Source organism: Motacilla alba, chromosome 2 (genome assembly GCF_015832195.1).
Source record: "Motacilla alba alba isolate MOTALB_02 chromosome 2, Motacilla_alba_V1.0_pri, whole genome shotgun sequence".
NCBI lineage: Eukaryota > Metazoa > Chordata > Aves > Passeriformes > Motacillidae > Motacilla > Motacilla alba.
This window is the reverse complement of record NC_052017.1, coordinates 101429714-101450212: the sequence shown is the minus strand read 5'-3', so window position 1 is coordinate 101450212 and position 20499 is coordinate 101429714. Positions and strand designations below refer to the sequence as shown.

Genomic DNA, 20499 nt, shown 5'->3' with positions numbered 1-20499 from the left:
CACAGAACTAAATTCTGCAGCACTTCACAGTCGCTGCATGGAAAACACATACATGGGGACGTTAAGAAGAAACCAAAAACAGTAATAGCCTTTCTCACCTGAAGGGAAACCCACAGATATTAAAAGAAAAAAAGAAAAAAAAAAAAAGGAGTGGCAGGGTTCTTGGGTTAGCAGGCAGACAGGGGATGCAAGGGCTTCAATGCCTGATATAAAGTTTGATCTACATAAAATTCTTTCAGGCATTTGTTCTCAGATGTCTCAGTGCACACATTAGAAGTCAAAACATAAACAGCTTGTTTAATTAGATGTTAAACTATTTCACTCAAAATCTATAGGGAAAAATACCATTAGTAAAGTAGTTTAATAGGGAAAAGAATGAGTACCAATGTGTTCTATTTTTTATTTTGCTCTACCATTGATGAAATAGACTATAAAGTTCTGATATATGGGGCAGAAGATTTATAAAATTTATCTGAACATTATTAGTATATAGAAGTGTTTAGGGGTTTTTTCCTGTTTTTAATTGCGGCATGGCTGAAAAACCTCTTGAGACTAGCAAATCTAACGCTGCCTTTGTTCTTTAAGTAAAGCTAGAGCTGTATTGTAAATAGTCTGTATTTTTCATCCGAGCTTAATATGCTGTAGTATAACAGGATGCATTAAGTGTTCTCTAACAACTGCAGAACTCATCAAGCAAATGGAAAGATTAGCCCTGAAATCAAGCTTCAAACTTTTATTTTCTCACAATCAATAGACAAGTAATGCATGTTGGATTTATAATGATATGAGATTGACTGCATAAATCCTTTTTAAAGTTCAAAGCTGGAAACAGATTGTGTCTACAAGCAATCCACAGCAGAGTTTCTGAGTAGAGGCTTGTGATAAATAAGTGAAATTGGGTTTGACTGAAATGGCCCATCAGTCCCATATGGGTTTAGCAGGAAGATTTCAGGCTCAAAAAGACAGAGGTTTGGAGAAGCATCAAGCATTGGTTTCACTGCACCTGAGATTGCTTTGTGGAGTCTGCTGGGAGACGTAAAGACAAGAGGCTCATTAAAAATGAGTAGAGCACCAGGGAGAATGATTGAGCTTCAAGTACACTTGTGTTTTTTAGCTTGAAGAGTTTAAAGGTGAAGATACATTTTAAAAGCTCAACTGGCAGATGAGAAGAATGCTGTCAGGTTTCTCAAAGAAATCCCTTTATATAGAGATAAATAGCATGTTATAGTAGTTTTTTGACAAGATCAAGGGAGGAGAAAAAAGCAAACCCAAAAAATTACTCAGCTCAGAATGTCCTGATAGTAGGATGAAATAATAGTTAATCTCTCAGCTATCAAAATTGGATTTTGATAAAACAGGTTGTTTCCAGTCCTGCGATCTGATAACTGCAGAGGCAGTATTTACTGCCTGTAAAAGCTGTGAAATCTGGGGGAGAAATTAGTCTTGGGGCTACCCTTGAGGATATTCTATCTGTAATAGCAGTTTGGCTATGGTATCTTAAAGTTTGAGGTGGGTCCACTGCCTTAGAGATGGCTTTTACCTAATCAAGACTTTGAACTGTTCTACACTGTTGTATTTAGAAAAACACTGTTTACTTTAGAAAAAACATTAGATTGTGCTTTAAAATCAGAATGTACTTCTTACTTGTTTTTTATTCAGGTATAATCTGTGCTGTTAACAGATACAGTTGTTACACAGTAGTTAAAGTAATATAAAATATCACAGGTTTTGATTAGTCTGCAAGAACATAAGGGTTGTTTGTCAACGTGTGTCCATTTACCTAATGCTGGAAGACTAGGAATGAACTAAGCCACATTGACCTGGGAAGTGACACTTTGGTTTGTTCAGTCAGAACAAGTGTCCTTTGGCTCAATCTGAATTGTAAATTTATGTGGTCAGTGCGTTGAAGCGACATAGTCTTTTTTTCATAGTCTCAGAGCATGAAATGCAGCTGATCACTGTTTGTTTGGTGAAAACTTGTGTGGCTCTTGTCACAACCATAGACAAAAGAACAGTGGCTGCTCAGTGTGTTACTTATGTTTGCCTTCATTCACATCCTTTCATTCCTGCCTATCCATTATAACATGGGAAAAAGCTTTGTGGGGGGAATTGAATAGCACAATTTCTAACAAAGAATGAAGATGCTCGATTTTAATAATTTTAAGAAAGAAGTGCAGTTTTTTGAAGTTATTAAGAAGGGCCTTAGTGAAAAACAGGTTCTGCTGGGATCAGGAATTTAATGGCTTTGTGACTTGAATGGCTGGCAGGCTGGTTGCGGGAAAGGTGTTTTGACTGTCTTTTATTAGGCTGTACTTCCCCAGAGCCCTAGGATGAATGTAGCATGAAAAGTTTCATGACAAACTGAAAATCTAATATGGTGTTTCCTGAGCAGATGTTAGAGAGAAATGGTCTGGTGTGGTCTCATATGATTGTATGTTTCTTCTGTGTTTTAAATAGAGTGTTGGGATGAGCAGACCCTGTATTATGATAAATTTTGGCTGCAAGGCTCTTCCTCCCAGCTGGGATGGAAAAAAAGAGTAGATCTCCCCACCCTGTTTTTTCCTTCCTTCTGAATTGCATTTTATTTCACTTCAGACTTTCCATTATATATGATTTTTCTTGAATATCATCTGTGCAGTTCTGTACTGCTTTTCACTTCTACAGTTTTGTGGTGCTTTCCAAATGCCTTTCCCTTCTCTTCTCTCCCCTTCCCTGGATGAATCTTTCTGAGACAGCTCTGCTGTGCTGTTTTAGTGAGTTATAAAGATGGTGGGATGCTTGGATGAGGTGAAATAAAAGGGACTAAACAGTTCTGAGGATAATCAGTTTAAAAAGTGGAATTAATATGAAACTACTGAAAGTAGACAGCTGTCTTACTTTGTTGGAATTTGCTTATCTTCAACAGATCAGCACAACTGTTTACATCCCTCATAAATACCATATTGAGGGATTACTGGTGAGTGGTTCGAGTTTACCCTTTGTTAGGGTAGTACTTCACCTAAGGAAACAACTTTGTATTTTGCCTTTAGGCCTTGGTAGCTCTGTAACAGCAAATGAGATCAAGAAAGAGTGAAATCAAATTAGCAATTTCTTCCTGTGTTTAGATGTTTCTCTTTAATTGCATCTGCACATGCTTGGGCTTATTTTGGTGAGAGACCTCTCCTCAGTATACCAAAAAGTGAAGATAAAATTGCAATAAAATCTAAATGAGAAAAGGTTAGAGGCATTCTACATAATAATTAAATTAACAGGGGCAGCATCTGTTACCAGTTTAAAAAAATCACAAATAGATGCTGAGTGGAAGACAGATCTCTATGGTATGTGCTTTGTCCCTCAGCTGACAGGAGGGTGAAGTGCTGCAGACTGCTGCTTCAGAGTCGCAGTTGGGTGGGGCAGTGCAGTCCAGGGGCTGCGCTGAAAATCGCCCCTCTTCCTTTCCTTCCCTAGAAAAGAGTACAGAGACGTCGTTATGGATTTTGCTGTAGATTTCCATAACAAAGGTGTCGTTTCAAATCCTTTAAGAGGTGCTGCATGGTGTCAAATGAAAGTATGCCTAATTGTTACCTTCTGTATATGTGAATGCACTGTGTTCATCCCACCCTCCTGATCGTGTTCCTTACTAGTCTCCATTTCAAGTAAATGGGGAAGAAATTTCTCCCATATCTCCCATATCTCTGTTCCGTAGCATCTGCTTTCTTTGCCAGCCAGGATTGACTGAATGCTTTTACGTGTTTAATAAAGGGGTTCTGTGCACTTCTGGGTGGTAGCTATGAACATAAATTAAATAAATCCTATGGTATAAACTATATGAAATAGGCGTTTGGTTGCGTTTTTGTTTTTCTCAGTAGGCTTATTCCACTGCCACAATATAACTTGAATTTTTAATTCTGTTTTAAGTATGTGAAGAAGGTTCCTTTTGTTAGTTATTTGTAGGTCAAAGCTTTATGCTGTAATGTTTCAGGCTGTTTATACAAGAGATTTTTTGCATTTTGAAGCACATTTTCGTCATGTATTTGTGATAAACAAAATGCAAAACATATGGGAAATCCGCCTTTTATTTATTCATTTTTGTAATGGTTTTGACCACAGTCCAGAGTTTCATCACATTTGCTCAGCTCCAATAAAAATGTAAATCACCTGTCTCCCTTTTGCAACTGATATGCCCAGTGTGATCTTTTTATGAGGTGTATACATTTGTAGGTTAAAAAGATGTTACAAATTGGACTTCTAGTTGTTCTTGGAAAGTCTTTCCAAAATATTTCTCACATGGAGTTTTTTTTGGTAAGGCTTTTTTAGAAAGTTATCATAACATGTATTTCTAAAGTAAATTTCCTAATCTAGATTTCGATTTAAGCATTAAAATAGTAATTTAAAAGGACAACAATACATATACCAATAAAAAAAAGAAAACAAATTAAAAAATCCCACCAAACTCTTCCCCCAACAGCCACTAAAATTTATCCATAGCAGTTACTCACACAAGAAGTGTCTCTTACTATTAACTCATGTCAAACTGAAAGAATAGCTTGTAGTTTTAACACCCAGCATGATATCCTCCTTTTAACTAAAGCATAAAATCTGATGACTTCTGCAAATATGCTTGTTTTATTAGTACTTCTCAAAACAGGGTCTCCATAATACATTTTTGCATAATCCTGCTCGCTCTTTATGGGATTGAACACTCAAATATTTCTCTTGGTAGATGTCCTAGCTAATGACAGCTGCAGCAGGGTTGTAATTTGTGTATGTGAGCATGTATGTGCACTTGCCTGTATAATTGATGCCATACATTAAGAAAAGCTATCACCAATATTGAGAAATCGAACACCCCGCCATTAAATAATGCCAGAAATAAGTTTGCTCATAGAATATTAATGTGCACCCATTTTCCCATGGGCCTCATAAATATTCACTGATATAAAAATGACACAAATACATGGATTGTATTTGCTTACACAAGATGGATTATTTTTATTTTAAGAGTCTTTATTAATTGTCTTGCATTGGTGAGTGGCTTCTTTTTCTATTTTGGTAGCTCAAAGGAATTTAAATGCACATTCTGAGAGGAAGCTTTTTTCAGGGCTTTTCAGTAAAGTCCAGGAACCCAAATTTTGAATTATTCTCAGTATCTATTAGGAAAATGTAATTGTTAAAAACCATTTTATTTGCCTAAGTGTGGGCAGCTTTCTGGGGGAAATCAGAACTGACAAATATGCTTTCCATAAAATTCAGCTTTGCTACATTATCCTGTTTCATCAAAACTGAAACATTTCTGGCAACATGTATGTTGATTCAGTTTCTGTCAGATAAGTGGAGAGAGAACAGAGAGAACAATTTAAAATGTTTTGTGAACATGTGGCGAGGTTTTGAAGGCTCTTAAATAACAGTTTTTTAAGTGTTTATCTGAATTTTTTTTTTGGGATGCTGTCTTATCATCACCTGTGATACTGCTGGAATTGTGTCCATAAATTTGGAATTCTCTAACATTCTTGTACCACCTTCTCCACAAGTCTTAGCACAGTTTTATATAATTTTTTGTATGGTTTTCTCCCTTAGGGACAGAATTAATATCACACTTTCTTAGTTCCTAAATACATGCTTTTACCTCATGATCTTTGATCTGGCTCATGAGATTTTCCCGACAATTCTTCTATTCTCTCTACCTTTTTCAAAACCCATTATGAGCACAGCCACAATCAGAAAAGGTCTCTAATTGTAAAGTCTGTTTCCTTTTGCTCTTCTCTCTCACTCCTATGCATATGTAGACTTGACAGAAGGTAGATGCTGTTTTAAATGAGATCAACTTTATGCAGCACATGGATTTTCACGCTCCCTGACCAGTAATACAGATTACAGAATTATTTTAGAGCTCTGAACACTTGCCTTTGGTAGGGAAAAAAAAACAGACCAACAAAACCTTGGTGTATTTTGAGAGAAAATAAATGTTCAGTTTTAAAACGGACTACCCACTGTTGAAAGCTCCCTTGTAAAGCCTGTATAAGAATTTTTGATGCATGTATGTCACTGCAGATACATGCCCTCTCTGTGTGTGCTTCTGAGGCACACAGAGAAGAGTTTTATTTTACTGGCTATCTCTGAGCTAGCATGTCTGGAAAGCCCATTCAACATGCAATACTGTAACACCTTTGAAAGGGCAGGTAGAGCTTTTTTTTTTTTTTTGCTGAGAACCTACACACAAAGTAGAATCCCGCAGACCACTATGCTCATTTTCTCATAAGTTCTTTACACCATCCATTTACCTAGCTGAGGTAAGTTGACATTAACCTTTATTGGCTCAACCATTTATTGATTTCAGAGAAGCAAATGGTTTTGCACTAGGCAATTTCTGACATCACCCCAGGTATAGTAAAACTTGTATAGCAGACAAGACCTGTGGTACAGGTTTACAGGCAGAAGTTCAAATTTTTTTATGTTAAAAATTGTACATTTATTCCCACTGTTGCTTTCTCTGTTAGTGAGTTTATAATTGAGAATGGCTTATTTTCCTCTTTATGACTCCTTATCTTCTCCCAAAGGAGAAATTGGTTATCCTCCGATGGGATGGTTTGTCAGCTTAGAGGCACAGGATCCCAGTTTCCTAATGCTGTGTTTCTCTGATCGCTTTCTATTGTCATGAGAGTGTCTAGATAGGATGATTGTCCTGAGCAGTAACCCTTGAGGGTAACTGACTGTCCTGGGTTGACTATATGATGTTTTTATCCCCAATTGTCTTGTTCTGTTTATGGCGAATAATAAGTTTTGCACCTTTAAGACTTGTTCCAGAGAGTGAACAGGGGAGAGAAGAAGCACGAAGCTTGTTTTCAGACACCGCTCTCGCTCCTCCACATTCCTGCTCCTGGACTGTGCTGTCTGTGGATGGACAGAGCTCTCCTTTGTTTTAGTTAGTTTTAGCTAGCTGAGGCAAAGAAGTTCCCTGGACTTTTTTCCTGGTTTTTCACTTTTCTTTGGACCTGTTTAAGCCTGCTCTGGACCAAGCACCCAGCGGAGCACCGGCAGCTCGCACCTGTGGCCATCGGGCCAGGCCTGGACCGCGGCATTTCCAGCGCCGGAGGGACTGATAAGAGACTGAGTGAGCTGAGCTGCAACCCGGGAAGGGGACTTTTCTGAGTTTGTCTCTCTTTTGGAGCAGCAAGAGGTTTTATTGTTTAATATTGTTTAGGTTTTATTGTTTAATAAACAGTTTTTTCCACTTTTCTCTAAGGAGGTATTTTCTCCTGAACCGGTTAGGGGAGGGGCCAATTGAATCTGCTTTTTTAGAGGAGCCCCTTTGAGGGTTCTCTCCCATATTTGCCCTGAACCAGGACACTGACTCATTCACAATCTTAACAACTGTAGTTTGTAATGGTTTTTCAATTATTTCAGTTTTCATTTGCCTTGGTATGTTGTCCTGGTGATGCACTTGGTCCATTATTCTTGGGTGCAGGCGTGTTCATGAGGACGGGAGGCAATGCCGTTGGCTGAGGAGTGCTGTGTTTTGGTTTGGGCAGAGGCTTCTTCTTTGTTGTAGACAAAAAGGGAAGATAAATTGCCTAATAGGAGGTTAATCTTTCCCTGCAACATCCCAGCATCCTGATAGGAAATGTGGTCTAAGCGTCCCAGCTTTCAGATCAGATATCAATGTTTTAATTTTTATTTCAAAGTATAGCTGCATTGCACTTAGAGTTAATCAACATTACCCCATTTCCAGTATGAAACCAAAACTAACAGAGACAGCATAATTCAGAATACTTTTAAAATGAGATAAAGAAGAATACTAGAAAAATGGGGGATTCAGTAAACTTATCTTCTGGGTGCATGTATTCTGCAGCAGAATTCATGGTACTGTGGCAGATCAGAAGCTTAGGGCTTTGCTGCAGAGAAAAAATTGATTTTACCCCAAAGCAGGGCCATTGCATCAGGCCTGGTATGCCCTTACATTCCCTTCTGGTGGTAGCATGGACACTCATAAGAATTTTACTAGTTTTAGCACTTGTACACTTGGCAGCAAGTTTTTGATGGAAAGTACATATTGATCTGGGATCTCCGAAGTATATCAAATCAACAGAAGCAGTGCCCAGCTTAATTTGAGCTTTTTTCCTATGTTACTTTTAGTCACTTAAAGGATTTGTGGTATTCTACTGTTTGCTAAGATATTCTTTGAGAATGCTTCCTAACAGATGTCAAGAGTCTGAAAAACACAAAACAGTTTGAATAAAAATTTATTCAAATGAGGAAAAAATATAGTGTATTCTTTATCCCTTTTACTTTAATTGGTTGCTTTCATCTTAAATTATATTCCTTGTTTAAGCTCATAAAATTTTCAAGATCTGAAGTAATTTAGCCAGCTAAAATTGAAGTATCCAAAAAGGACTACATTCAGACAATGGCATAGTTATATTGAACTGGGTTCATGATGGTTAAATGGATAATTGCAGTTGAAAGAGCCATAGGCTGTAGTAGACTGTGTTGCATCTTGTGCATTTGTCAATTTAGTTCCTCTTAGGAATCCAAAAATATCTACAAAATGCAGCAGAAGCCAAAGAATCTTAATGGGATATGTATCTTCTGTTTTACTTATAAATATTTCAGTCAGCATAGAGCTCATCCTTTAAAATACAGTTTGGCCATCCAAACTGTGATGTCAGTATAACAAGCAGGGAAATTGCTTCGCTTGATTAAACTGTGTAACAGCCAATATGTATTTTGATTATTATTATCAATTCTAGTAGCAAAAACTGAGCAGATTTCTCAAGTGAGCTGGTTGATTATAAGCAGCGGCCTGTCTTGGCAGTGGCTCATGTTTCAAAACAGCCCAGTGATGAGAGACATTAAAGACCTGATAATTGCTCAGATTTTACCAGTCCTTGTTGGTACCATAGGTTCATTTCAACAGCTGAAAACCTTGTACAGTAAGAGAAGCATGACTAGAAAACAGACAAAGCAGTGCAGTTGCAGCCAGGAGGACTTCACAGAGGCAAATGTAGGTGTTTCTCAAAAGTTAATGACCCATTTCTGAAGAACTTGATCTTGTAGTATGGTCAAATGTGAGAGGCAGAACTTCCAGGAGTTTGGTTGTAAGTCAGTAGGATCTTTGATGTCTCTTCATTTACAGTTGTTGCTTCTTGGCTGCTTTGGCTTAGCTAGTTTTTTTGTTGTTTGTTTTGTTCCATGTTCTGTGTTACAAGCTTGCCTTTACTTCCAACACCTATATATGCCATGTGTGCCATTTTAATCTGCAAAAGACTTTACAAAAACTCACGGCTGTGCAAAGCCTTTATTAGTATTCATCTTTTTCCTTAGTGTCTCACTGTGAAAAGAAACATGTCTTGACATCTGTGCTATCAAAGATCTAATGTGTGCTGCTCAGTTCTCTGGATAGGTGACTGTACAGCTTGATTACACATAGTGATACCTGCTGAACTTTCTTTATTAGTTAGGGATGGAAGGCACTTAGGAACTGAAGGAGTTCAGAAGTTTCTTCAAAACTCTTCCTGTAGCAGACATGAAGGTTTGATACCCATTTTGATGAAGCTATAGTAATAGCAATACAACAAAGGATGTAAATGCCAAAGATGGAAAAAAAATACTGAGAGTGTGATTTAGCCATAGACTTGCAAGAAAAATGAAGAAAAGCAAGCAGTGCGAAAGGATTCTGTGTTGAGAGGTGAATGATCTAGACAAATAGAAATGTCATTCTATTAATCCACGTTTCTGACATCTTCCTAATTCATGAGAATGGTAGAAGCCTTTATTAACCATCAGTAATCACAACTCTTGCCTTTTCCCCAGTATTGGATATTTTGCAGTGCTTGGCTGGGCTTCTGGATTTGAGGAAGAAAACATTTTATACTATTTTGTCCTCTTATCACTAGAGATATGTTTGATGTAATAAAATGTGGGAGCTGTTCCATATATTCATTGGTCCTGGTTTGAATTATAAACCCTGATTTATGCCAACTTCCATTTGGGTATATATTTTTTGCCAAGCTTGACTACGCTGCAGACTGCACAACTTGGTGTTTAAATTTATGTCCTATTATTATTAGCAGTACTTTGGCAAGGAAACTACCTTTCTTTTTTATTTTTATAAAAAAAGCACAAATTCATCTGTTAAAGTTGATGTTCAGCTTGTATGTCTGAAACTTAGCTTGTGGTGTATTTTATGAAGTTTGAAGTAATATTTATGCAAGTAATTCAAGTACTAGAAAAAATGTGTAAATGAGTGCCTAAATTTCTATGCCTTCCCTCTGGAAATGTTGCAGATGTTATTTAATATACTCTGTAAAAATCTCATGTATTTCTGAATTTTTTTGACTTCAGGAGAGAGAGAGAGAGTTTATATCTCTTGTTAACATTGAGGCAAAATGTTGGAATTTGGGATTATAAGTTTTTTAATGAGTTTTCTGTTCCCATTGGATTATCTAATTGAATATTTTGCACTTAAATTTGTACAGAAAAAAGCCGTTTCCATATGCGCTGATTTCCCTCATACACTTAGATGTATTAGAGACTTCTACAGAAAGGTGTTTTAGAACAGAGTCTAGTACAGGATGACCTGTATTCGAGGGCAGGGCAAACACGGTATTTCTGTAAAGGCCAATGTAATATTCTCATGATTAAGAGAAGAAAAATTTAAATTTCTCAGTGATTGCATATAAAAAAATTCCTGCTGAAGATTATATGCTTGCAAAGTTCTTGCTGTGAATGTCAAATATACACTTGGACTAGTTATTAGGAAGGCTGGACTTCAGTTAGGTGGTATTTGTCAGGTGTAATGGAATTTTGTCTTCTACTTTTGATAAGTGTTGTGGTTTTAAGCCCTGGGAAGAAATTAATTCTACCTAGTGAAAAAGGGATAATATGGTATTCTGTAATGCCATTTATAGTGCTGTAGGAAAATTCAGATTTTAAAAGTAATTTTTAAGCTAGATTTTGTCTGTTTCCTATTTTATTACAACTTGGCAAGGCTAAGCTTACTGTGCCTTTGGACAGATAGCAAAGATGATGAATAGCTCTGAAGTTTAGTTTTGTTTGAACAGCTGGAGAATTTCCTTTAATATGGACAGAAATATCTCTGACTAGAGTGATATTTATTTTCCAAAATAGGAAAGATGTCATTCTTCACTGGAGTGAAACATCAAATAAAACAGAATTTTGTAACCCTGTGTTAGTCTCCTGTTAGATGATAACAGCATTAAAAAGCTGGAGTTTTCTCTGTACCACAGGAAAAAAAGTAAAGCTTTTCTGTTTTCTTGTGGATAATGTTAAACTCCATTCTTCTGAATTTGGGTCATTAATTTTTTCCCTACCCCAGCCTGGGGGAGTGTGAGCTTTTATACCATGTTACTCTCTTCTAATTTACTTAGAAGAGAGTGAGAAAAAAAGAGGAAATAATGTTTCCTTTCAGAGATTGAGAGACTGAGCATAGATTGACATTTTGAGGTGCATGTGCCATGTTGTGCCAGAGGCACTGATCCCACAAACAGCCATGCTGGTACCTGCTCGCAGTGCAGCACACCTGAGAGCACCTAGGTCTTCCCTTACTTGGAGACCAAGATACAGGAATGAAAGCTGGTGTTCCCACCCTTAGAGTTTTCTTCTAAAATGTAGGTCCTTGGGCACGGAATATTTTTTTTTTTTCCCTGAAGAATGTTAATCCTGCAGTCTTATAATATTCTGATTTTTACTGCTATTACTTTGCTATTTTGTTTTTGATACCTGGTGATTGGATCATAAGAGAAAATTTGTGTGCAGTTCTAAATCTGCTCTTTTTTACCCTTAGGATTTTGTTTTCATGAGAAGAAATTTTATGCCCTCTCAGAAAGTGAGGATTAGTAAATAGATAATAATTTGTATTAAAGATGTTTAAAAATGACACAGCCTGCATTAAATGATATTGCAGTTGTTAACTGGAGATTCATAACCTGTTACCTGCCTGCCTTAATATTTACCTTTGTGTTTCTTTAACAGGGTGCTGCACTTTTGATGAGCCTCTCGGTTCCTGTGGCTACAGTCAGTCAGATGATGATGATCTCAACTGGGATCAGGTGAATGCGCCGATGAAGCCGTCCTCGGGTCAAGGGATGCCATCGGGTTCGTCTTTATTTTGCTTTTTTCTCTTCAGCATTTAGATTATGTGTTTGTCCAGCGTTTATTAGCAGTACTGTTCTGAAAATGTTGCTTCATCTGAGTCTGGTTAAGTGGAATACTCATATTTTCCAAGTGATTTTTATGAGGGATATTTTGCAAATCAAAGGGTTTGGCTTTGTTGTGTGGGGAGTATAAGGGTTTGAAAGAAGGAGTAGAAACTTGGTGTTATTGGGGAAGGCCAAAAGAAAACAGAAGAGTGACATGAAAATGAATCTGAAGTAGTACTAGAAACAAATAGACTTAAATATTTTCATTGAAAGATATAATAATCAAAATATTTTATAAAAAGATTGAGAGAGAAGAGGTGAATGAAAAAGCAGAGGTATCCCAAAACAAAGGATCTGGATGTTACGCTCACTGAATTTAAAAGATACTTGTGATACTATTATTTATTTAATGTATTTTTTGCACCACATGGAGTTGGACCTTGTTCTGTAGCAGCAACCTGTGCATTCTGCTGAACTACAAACGCACTCTAGTAATAACATTGCCTTAGCACTTCACCCACAGAAATATGTAAAATCTGGCCACTGGTTTTAAACTGTTTACCAGCCTAAAATTTACCAGTTGTTCTTTTTTCTAGTTTTTATTGAGGCATGTTAAGACTTCCCCCCATGTACTGATCTCCATTTCCTGGGATGTGATTGTCTGCAGCCCTCTCAGCATCTGCTTTGGCTTTTATATACTGAGCCTCAAGTGACTATTATCACCTTTTTGCAAAACCAGAGGACCACTAGATAAAATCACTGGTTGTAGCATTGTGGGACTTCTTCTGAATTAGTCTCATAACTTAGTATAAATATATCCGTAACACTTAAAAACATTGCAGATGAATGACCCTGTATTTCACATCCCTTTCATTGAGGTCTTTAAAGGACCCATAATGTGCTTAGGTGTTTACATAAAATTTCTTCCAAAGTTGTTGTTCTCGAGAAAGTGTTCCTCCCTCATTTTTGAGTAAGGGAGTTAGGAAATAGACAAAGTGAGTCTTTAGAAGGGACAGTATAAACAAAACCCGAACATAAACACTCATCATTAGTGTAGCAATAAACGTGCTGATGTATGATATGCACATTCAGCCTTAGATATCATTCACTTGTAAAAAAAAGGCTTTCAGTGTTCTTCACTCTAGGTTTTCCAGTGTTGCCCTGAGTTGTGGATGACATCTTATGTAAGGTTCATAGCTGAAGTACCTTTTACACTTTGTTTCCTCTGGCAAATGCAGGACTCCCAAATTCAAGATGGATGTTCAGTTTATCTAAGTCCTGGCATTTGGATCATCATGCTAGATTGAGTTCATCAACCTAAATAAAGGAGGTTTTCTTTCAAATTCCTTTTTAAACTGGCTTTTGCCCAATGGTCTTGGCATATACTGCTAAACATTTTCTGAACTATTTCATTAGTGCTTGATACTCTTGCTCAAGTTGGAGACAACAGACATAGTTTATCAGCCATCTTGGCTCGTGGTACATGATATGCATTCTTTTTTTCAGTCGCACCACTGGAATTCTCTTCCTATTCCAAATTTCATTCATTACTCTCCCACTTGGATTTGTGAAAGCAATTGTTGGTATGTGATGTTCAGTCTTCTTGGCAGATAGAAGAGATTTAAATCTGTGTTCTGTTCTCTGATGACCACAGGCTTGAAGATTTTTTGTTTTTTTTTTTTCTCAGTGGCAGGAATCTAGACAAGGGACTGGCATGTCTATAGAAGGAAAATGATACATGTCATTTTATTTATCAGATGTCATACGACTTGTTTCTTATTTGTCTTCTTGTTTTATTATAAGTCTGAAATAATGTTCTGATGATCTAGTAAAAATCTATTTAATTTGGTAACAAGTTCTATTTACAGCTTAGGGAGTTTTATTTCTGCCTATAAAGGAAGAGAAATATTCTTTTGGAGCATTGGGTCAGAAGATGAACGAGTTAGTCTGAGGAGGGTTGAGGATATTGGTGCCTTAAAAGGTCAAAAACCCCTTTGAGAGGGAAAGAAATGCTCATTTTTTTGCAAATGAGAAGCACTGTGTCTAACAGCACGATTTAGTCAAGTGGTATCTAATTTTTTCCTCATAATTTCATCTAGACAGTTTCTTCTTGTTCTTGTTCAAATCATCATCTTAATGATTTTAATTAGTTTTCAGTTAGCCTTAGCCAGAGGGTTATGTGATACACTTAAAAAATGATTTCAAGTAGTTTGTCAGCAGTTTCTGAGCTACATATTTAGGAAGAAATAACTTCAGATGATAATGAATAGAACATCTTAAATTAATGGTTTGTGGGGAATTCTTGGCTTGAAAGCAAAATGCTTTATGCAACAATGTTGTAATACTAGACTGAAACAAGAACTCTCAGTTCTGTACTCCCTTGTCAGAAGAAAAAATTAATGCACGTAACATTCCTAATTTCAGGCAACATGCTCCAGTGAGTGAGTTGATGTCGATACATAATTTTTTTTATAATTTCATGGCAGTCAGGGGGAATCACACAAGTTACAGCTTTTGATTTCTTTTAATCTGCATGAGAGTGTTGAGACCGTAGCTGCACTTCAGATAGATAAATACTTTGGCTTGATATATTATTTCAGTGGGACAAAGAAATGTCATCTAATATTTATGCGTATGTGTGCACACTTTAATGTGCACACTTTAATGTACACACAGTTTACATGTTTGTGAATATTTGAGATCTTGTTTTAGATGAAAATTACTAAACTATATCAAAGGTAATAATGAAAAAATCCCAGAAGTGTTTCCTATGGTGGGCTTCAACCGCTATTGGATTGTTACGGTAGCACAGAAATAGGAAGATACCACTAAAGTTAGTAGGGTGCTAGTGTTCTAATTTCTTTGATAAATATCAGCATGGCTTTTAATAAGTCAGTATTAATCTGAAATTGTGTTCTGTAGACCCAAAAAATGAGGAGATGTATGAATTTCTGTATATATTCAAATGAATTAAATGAATGTTGTAATCCACTGCTCTTCTGTTTCAAGTGTCCTGTGAGTCAGATGGAGTAAATGCTGTTTGGAAGAGCAGCTCTTCCATTTCTCAGCCTGTCTTCTCCTTGTCTTTCTGTTCCAAGAATGTGTGCTTAAAACAGTGTTCACAACTGTAATTACAGAAACACTTAGTCATTATTAATGCCATCTTGCATTATCCTATGGAATAGTAACAGTAGTTTGATATTAATGTGTTTATGTAATACAGATTTACAATTACAGCTGACTGTGAGCCCTCTAGTTGTAGCCTGGTAAAAATGTCTCCAGAAGAATATGCCCGAACAGTAGATTACCCTATTGGCAAGGTGCGAGCTGCAGGAGTGTCCTCTGTGAAAAGAGGTCAGGGATGCCCCTTGTTGGACACATCTGGGCACAGCCACTGAACCTACCACTGGGCACAGCTGAGCTCCTGGTGCACCTCTGGGATAGAATGTTTAGGAAAGGGTAGAAGCCACTGGGCAGCACCTGTCAGAGAGAGAAGTGAGAATATGTGATCAACAGCCCTGCATACATCCAGATCAGGGCCGAAGGAGGAGGCGGTGGAGGAGGTGCTCCAGGCAGTGGAGCTGATTCCCCTGCAGCCTCTGGTGAGGCAGCTGTGCCCCTGCAGCCCATGGGGGTCCATGGTGGAGCAGAGGTCCACCTGCAGCCTGTGCATGACCCCACACCAAGAAAGGGTAGAGATTTCCTGAATAAAGCTGCAGCCCATGGAGAGGCGTCAATAGGGGCAAATTTTATTGCAGGACCTGTGGCCTGTGAGATCACCGGAGCAGGATGTTCCTGAAGGACTGTGTCCAATGGAAAGATGTTGTTTTGGGATTTTTTTGAGATACTTGAGTGCATTGTGTTAGTTCACATACTGCTACAGTAAGTCATCACTGACAGTGATGCAATTAGAATTTTACTGATTACTCTAAGGAACAGAAATATTGTCAGAGTCTTCTCTGGAAGACTCAGTAAATTGTCATTTACTGGATATAATTTGTGTTTGTGTCTGTGTATTTTTTTATGGAACACTATGTTCAGTTGTGTAGAATCTTTCTATGGTGTGTCCCGGTTACAGCTGATTTCTAAAGGACAGTAGTATCATTTTTATTTGATGCAGTGGTTGGTTTGATATCTCTGAGGAGATGTCACTGCATTTGCAACAAGTCACTGGCATCAGCCTTTCATTCATTTTAAAACAGTTCAAACCCAAATATAAATCAAATCTTCACAGGCTACCATTCACTGTGTTGAAAGAATGCTTTCTGCAATGAAGCTTTCTGTGTTTAATACAGTCCTGGTCAAAGCCAGGATGAAAATTCTGTTTGTGCTATTTGCAGTGATAACATATGTTTTTCATGGCATATGTGTGATATTTTGAATGGCCTACTATGCTTATTTGTATTCTGAATATGTACTGTTGCTTAATGCCTATGCAGTGTCTGCAGAAAATGCTTATAATGCTTATATTATTGTTTAAAATGGCCTTTTGATACCTAGTAACCAGACATGCAGAGCTAGCAGATATTCTATAAACAAGGCAGTGATTCAGAGGAGTATTTATTATTATGGAATGTGAAGTAGTTGTGTGAAAAATGTGCATTGTTGTTTAATTGTGCATAGAAGAGTTGTGATCCATTTTAAAAGACAGATAAAGTGATCAGTCTGCAAGTACGAGTTCAAGCCAACTGCAATGTTTTACCGTGTAAAATTATTGTTCTTTGATATCGTGCTTTATCATTAAGCACATTTTAGCACTGCATTGCATTTTTGTTGTGTATTAGCAGTGATACTTCTGTTTGCATTAATATTGAAAAAATGAAATACATTTCTTACTCAGTCCTGTTTCCCCCATATTACTTTAAATAGCTGCATTTTTAATTCATTTGAATGCTATTTAGGGATAATGTAAAGTATTATCAAGGTGTGGGAGTTGCAACTTGCTCACTGTGTTAAAGTTAAATTTTTTTATAGAATTTTCTAGACCTGGAACAGCAGCATGTTATTTTATTGCACACCCAGGTAATAGCTGCAGCCATTAAGGACATGCCTTTTGGCAAGCAGCTCCAGCTTCCAATTAACTGTGTAAGTTAACACCAGTTGCTGCTAATACAGAGCAACATGGAGGTCACACAGAGCAAACCACCTGAGCAGGGAGCCACAGCAGCTCTGTGCTGCCATGGCTATGCTGCCAGCCCTGGAGGGGTTGGCTACTTTAAAAACACACCTGAAGTCTTACTGAGTGGTGTGCTTAACAGGTCTGTTCAGCGACAAGAAAGATGCCACCAGCTATGTCTGAGGTATTGCTTATTGTATGGATCATTTTTGTAACGTCTGATGTGACTTAGAGATTTCAGCACCTGGCACAAATTCTGGGTTTGTTACAAATATTGAGCATCTGTCATTCTTGCAAGGGGAAGTAGATTAATCAGCATCAGAATCCCTCTTTCTGAATCACTGACGGACAATGTTCCTAGGTTGCTTAGTAGGTGAAGTAGACAAATTATTATAGTGTATCTTGCCTGCATGCCTAAGCTTTCAGAAAATTAGTGCTAGTGATATACTTAACCCTGGGTTGTAGATGTTCTAATATATGACTTTTAGTTTGCACATGTTAGAACAAATGATTTTGAATATGAACAGTGTGTTTCATGAAGTAATAATACCTAATGAAGATGACTGATTTGCAGATTTTCATTTGAAGTAATATGCTTTCTGTAGTGTTCATAACTGGGACTTCAGGACAGCAGTTTTCTTGTTTTCTTATGCATTCTGTCAGCCATCTCATATTGGAGTGCAGAATTGCAGAACATACTCCAAGTCATGGAAGTAAGTGGGAGACACTATATCAAAAGCACCAGTAGCTGATAAAGATTTGTTCGAGATGTTTGACTGAAATAGAATGATGTAATAAATTATAGCACTTTTTAATGTTTGAGGAGCTATCCTCGTCTGTAGAAGACAGACAGAAACTACATGAAAGATCTGAGAAGCCACTTCTTGTTAAACCTGAGTATTCTCAAAGCAAGTTGGAAGATAAAGTTGACTGCTGAGGGTGATTCTGAGTAGCACCATGTAGAGCCACAGAGTGCTAAGCAAGTCATCTAACCTAATTAATTTACCTTGCCGTGATTACATGTTTCCTGCTGAGGTTATATCTAATATCTGCCATCATGTATGCTGAGAAACAGCTTACATAATAAGCTAGACCCTGGAGGTGGGTTTGAAATGTATTTCTTGACAGAAAAAACCTTTTGAGATAAAAAAGTTCTTTTTTGTTACACGTCAGAAACCCAGTCTCCCTCCCTATCTTCCACCCATAGTGCCAGACACTATCCTGCTGGTTAAGTGCCTCAGAATCTAGTTTCAGATTTCCCTGCTAAATTTAAAATAGTAGTTTACTATAAAACTGGGGTTTTGTTTGTGTGTTTGTTTTTCCTTCCTGGACTTCTCATGATGAGTTCATTCAGATGAAGTAGGAGTATTCCAACAGGAGAGAGGAAGTTAAAGTAAGAGAATCCTAACAGGAGAGAGACAAAGTGCTTCATGTTGTAAAGCCTGTAAAAACATAATTTTTACAATACCGTGGGGTGAACTGGCATTTTTGAATATTGGAATATTGTCTGGAAAAGAAGAATGAGGTTACTTGTGGTAAGGGCTCTTGGTTCGAAAAGGACCACATGGAGAATTCACTTTTCCTGGGGATGTGCCTTAGACATGCAGATGAACCTCAGATGCTTTAATCTAGGTAGTTTGAGACTGTGATAATACAAACCAAGATGCACATGCTTTAGTGTAGGGTTCCTTAGGGACTCACTCTGTGCTGAAGGCATGCTGCTGCACCCTGCCATGGTGTCTTACTGAAACCACTGCAGTTTCTGCTCCAGTTTTAGCAGACTTGTATTAAGTACCAATACAATTTTTGTGCTTGTTTGCCTGGCTGTTTTATTTCAGTTGAAGAACAAAAATCCTTTACCATTTCAAGCAAAGCTGTGTTCAGTAAAAAGCATATGAATAAACAGCAAGTCTGAAGATGCTCCTGTAGGAGCTGCACTCACTGCATTGCAAGATCAAGAGAAAGGAGAATAATCAGAATAGTCCTAAATAAGCTTTTTCTTGTTTAGTAATTAATCTGCTGGAAAAAAAGCCTCTTAATTTCTTGCAGTCTTCAGGGCTTTTCTTTCAGTCTCATGCTTATCCCATTAGATTTCTTCTCATCCATCCTGCCCTTTAGAAACTAATAAAGAGTGGATCAAAACCTTTCCTTGCATCTGCAGGCTTTAAAGTGTGGAACGTGACTGCCTCCATTTCAGGGCCTAAGTCAGTTGTTTCCCGAGTTAGTAGTTTATCTTTTAAGACAGTTCTTCTATATGACAAGATCATAGTCATAGGCATAGTGAGAATGCCAGTGAGCTGGAGAAAGACTCCATGACTCCTCTCTAGGACCATAAATGTTACAAATTTTTAGGGAATATTTTTAAATAATTTTTTTTAATATTTTTTCAGAAATGTAAGAGGAATTTCTTGTTTCAGTTAGATTTATGGGCAATTTCCATACCCTTTGACAGCACTTAATTTGTTGGCAGACATTGAAACTGATCGTGTGTTGTTAGCAGGTCTAGCTGTGAATGTAATAGGAAGGGCCAAAAGGTCACTGATTTAAGGCAGAGGTTTCTAAATGCTGCATGTGGCTTCAGGTGCTCCCAGATGTCTACATTTCTGCTCCCAAGTTGAGGAAAGTCATGTGGGAGCTTTTCATGTGGGAAATGTGGCAGCAGAGATACGTTAGTGCACAAGCAGAATGGATGGGTTGGTTTTTATTTTACATACAAGTCTTCTGGTATCTGAAGCTATTTGATTTCCTAGAATTTCAGACAAAGTCTTAATCCTTTATAGTCATTTGCAGAACTCAAGAGTCAGGGAAGAAGCAATTACATGAACTTCATGAACTGAATTAAAGAGCTCAGTACCTTTTTTCTCAGTGTTAAAGCAATATACTTATTTCCCTCACCAGCTGACATAATACTTTCTCTATCTAGAAGTCACATTTCCAATCAACTGCTTTTCAGCAGCACAAAGGAAAAAAAAATGCTATCTGGACCTCATTGAAAATGTAATGATGTACACAGTCATTTAATGAGAAAGCAGGTGCAGGTAATTATCCAAGTCATAATGTTGCAGCAGCTAATAACATCAAATATTTGTGATAATTGCAAGCAATTGATCACAGTTTTGTGCTTCTCATGTGTAACAGATTTTAAAAATACTTTTCAGTACACATGTATTCATGTTAGAACATGGAAGCCACAGATGTAATTTTCTCACCAGCAGATCCATGTACTGTGGTTTTGCATTTAGTTCA

At 37.4% G+C, this 20499-nt stretch overlaps 1 protein-coding gene across 11 annotated transcripts in view; it reads left to right on the top strand.

Annotated features, from left to right (window-relative positions):
* PTPRM (protein tyrosine phosphatase receptor type M) overlaps positions 1–20499 on the top strand; it is a 442907-nt gene that overhangs the window by 89063 nt on the left and 333345 nt on the right. For all 11 annotated transcript variants that reach the window (XM_038129430.1, XM_038129425.1, XM_038129423.1 and 8 more), the window contains exon 2: positions 11971–12093. In XM_038129430.1, coding sequence (XP_037985358.1) covers positions 11971–12093 — 123 coding nt within the window. The remainder of the gene's footprint in view (positions 1–11970; positions 12094–20499) is intronic.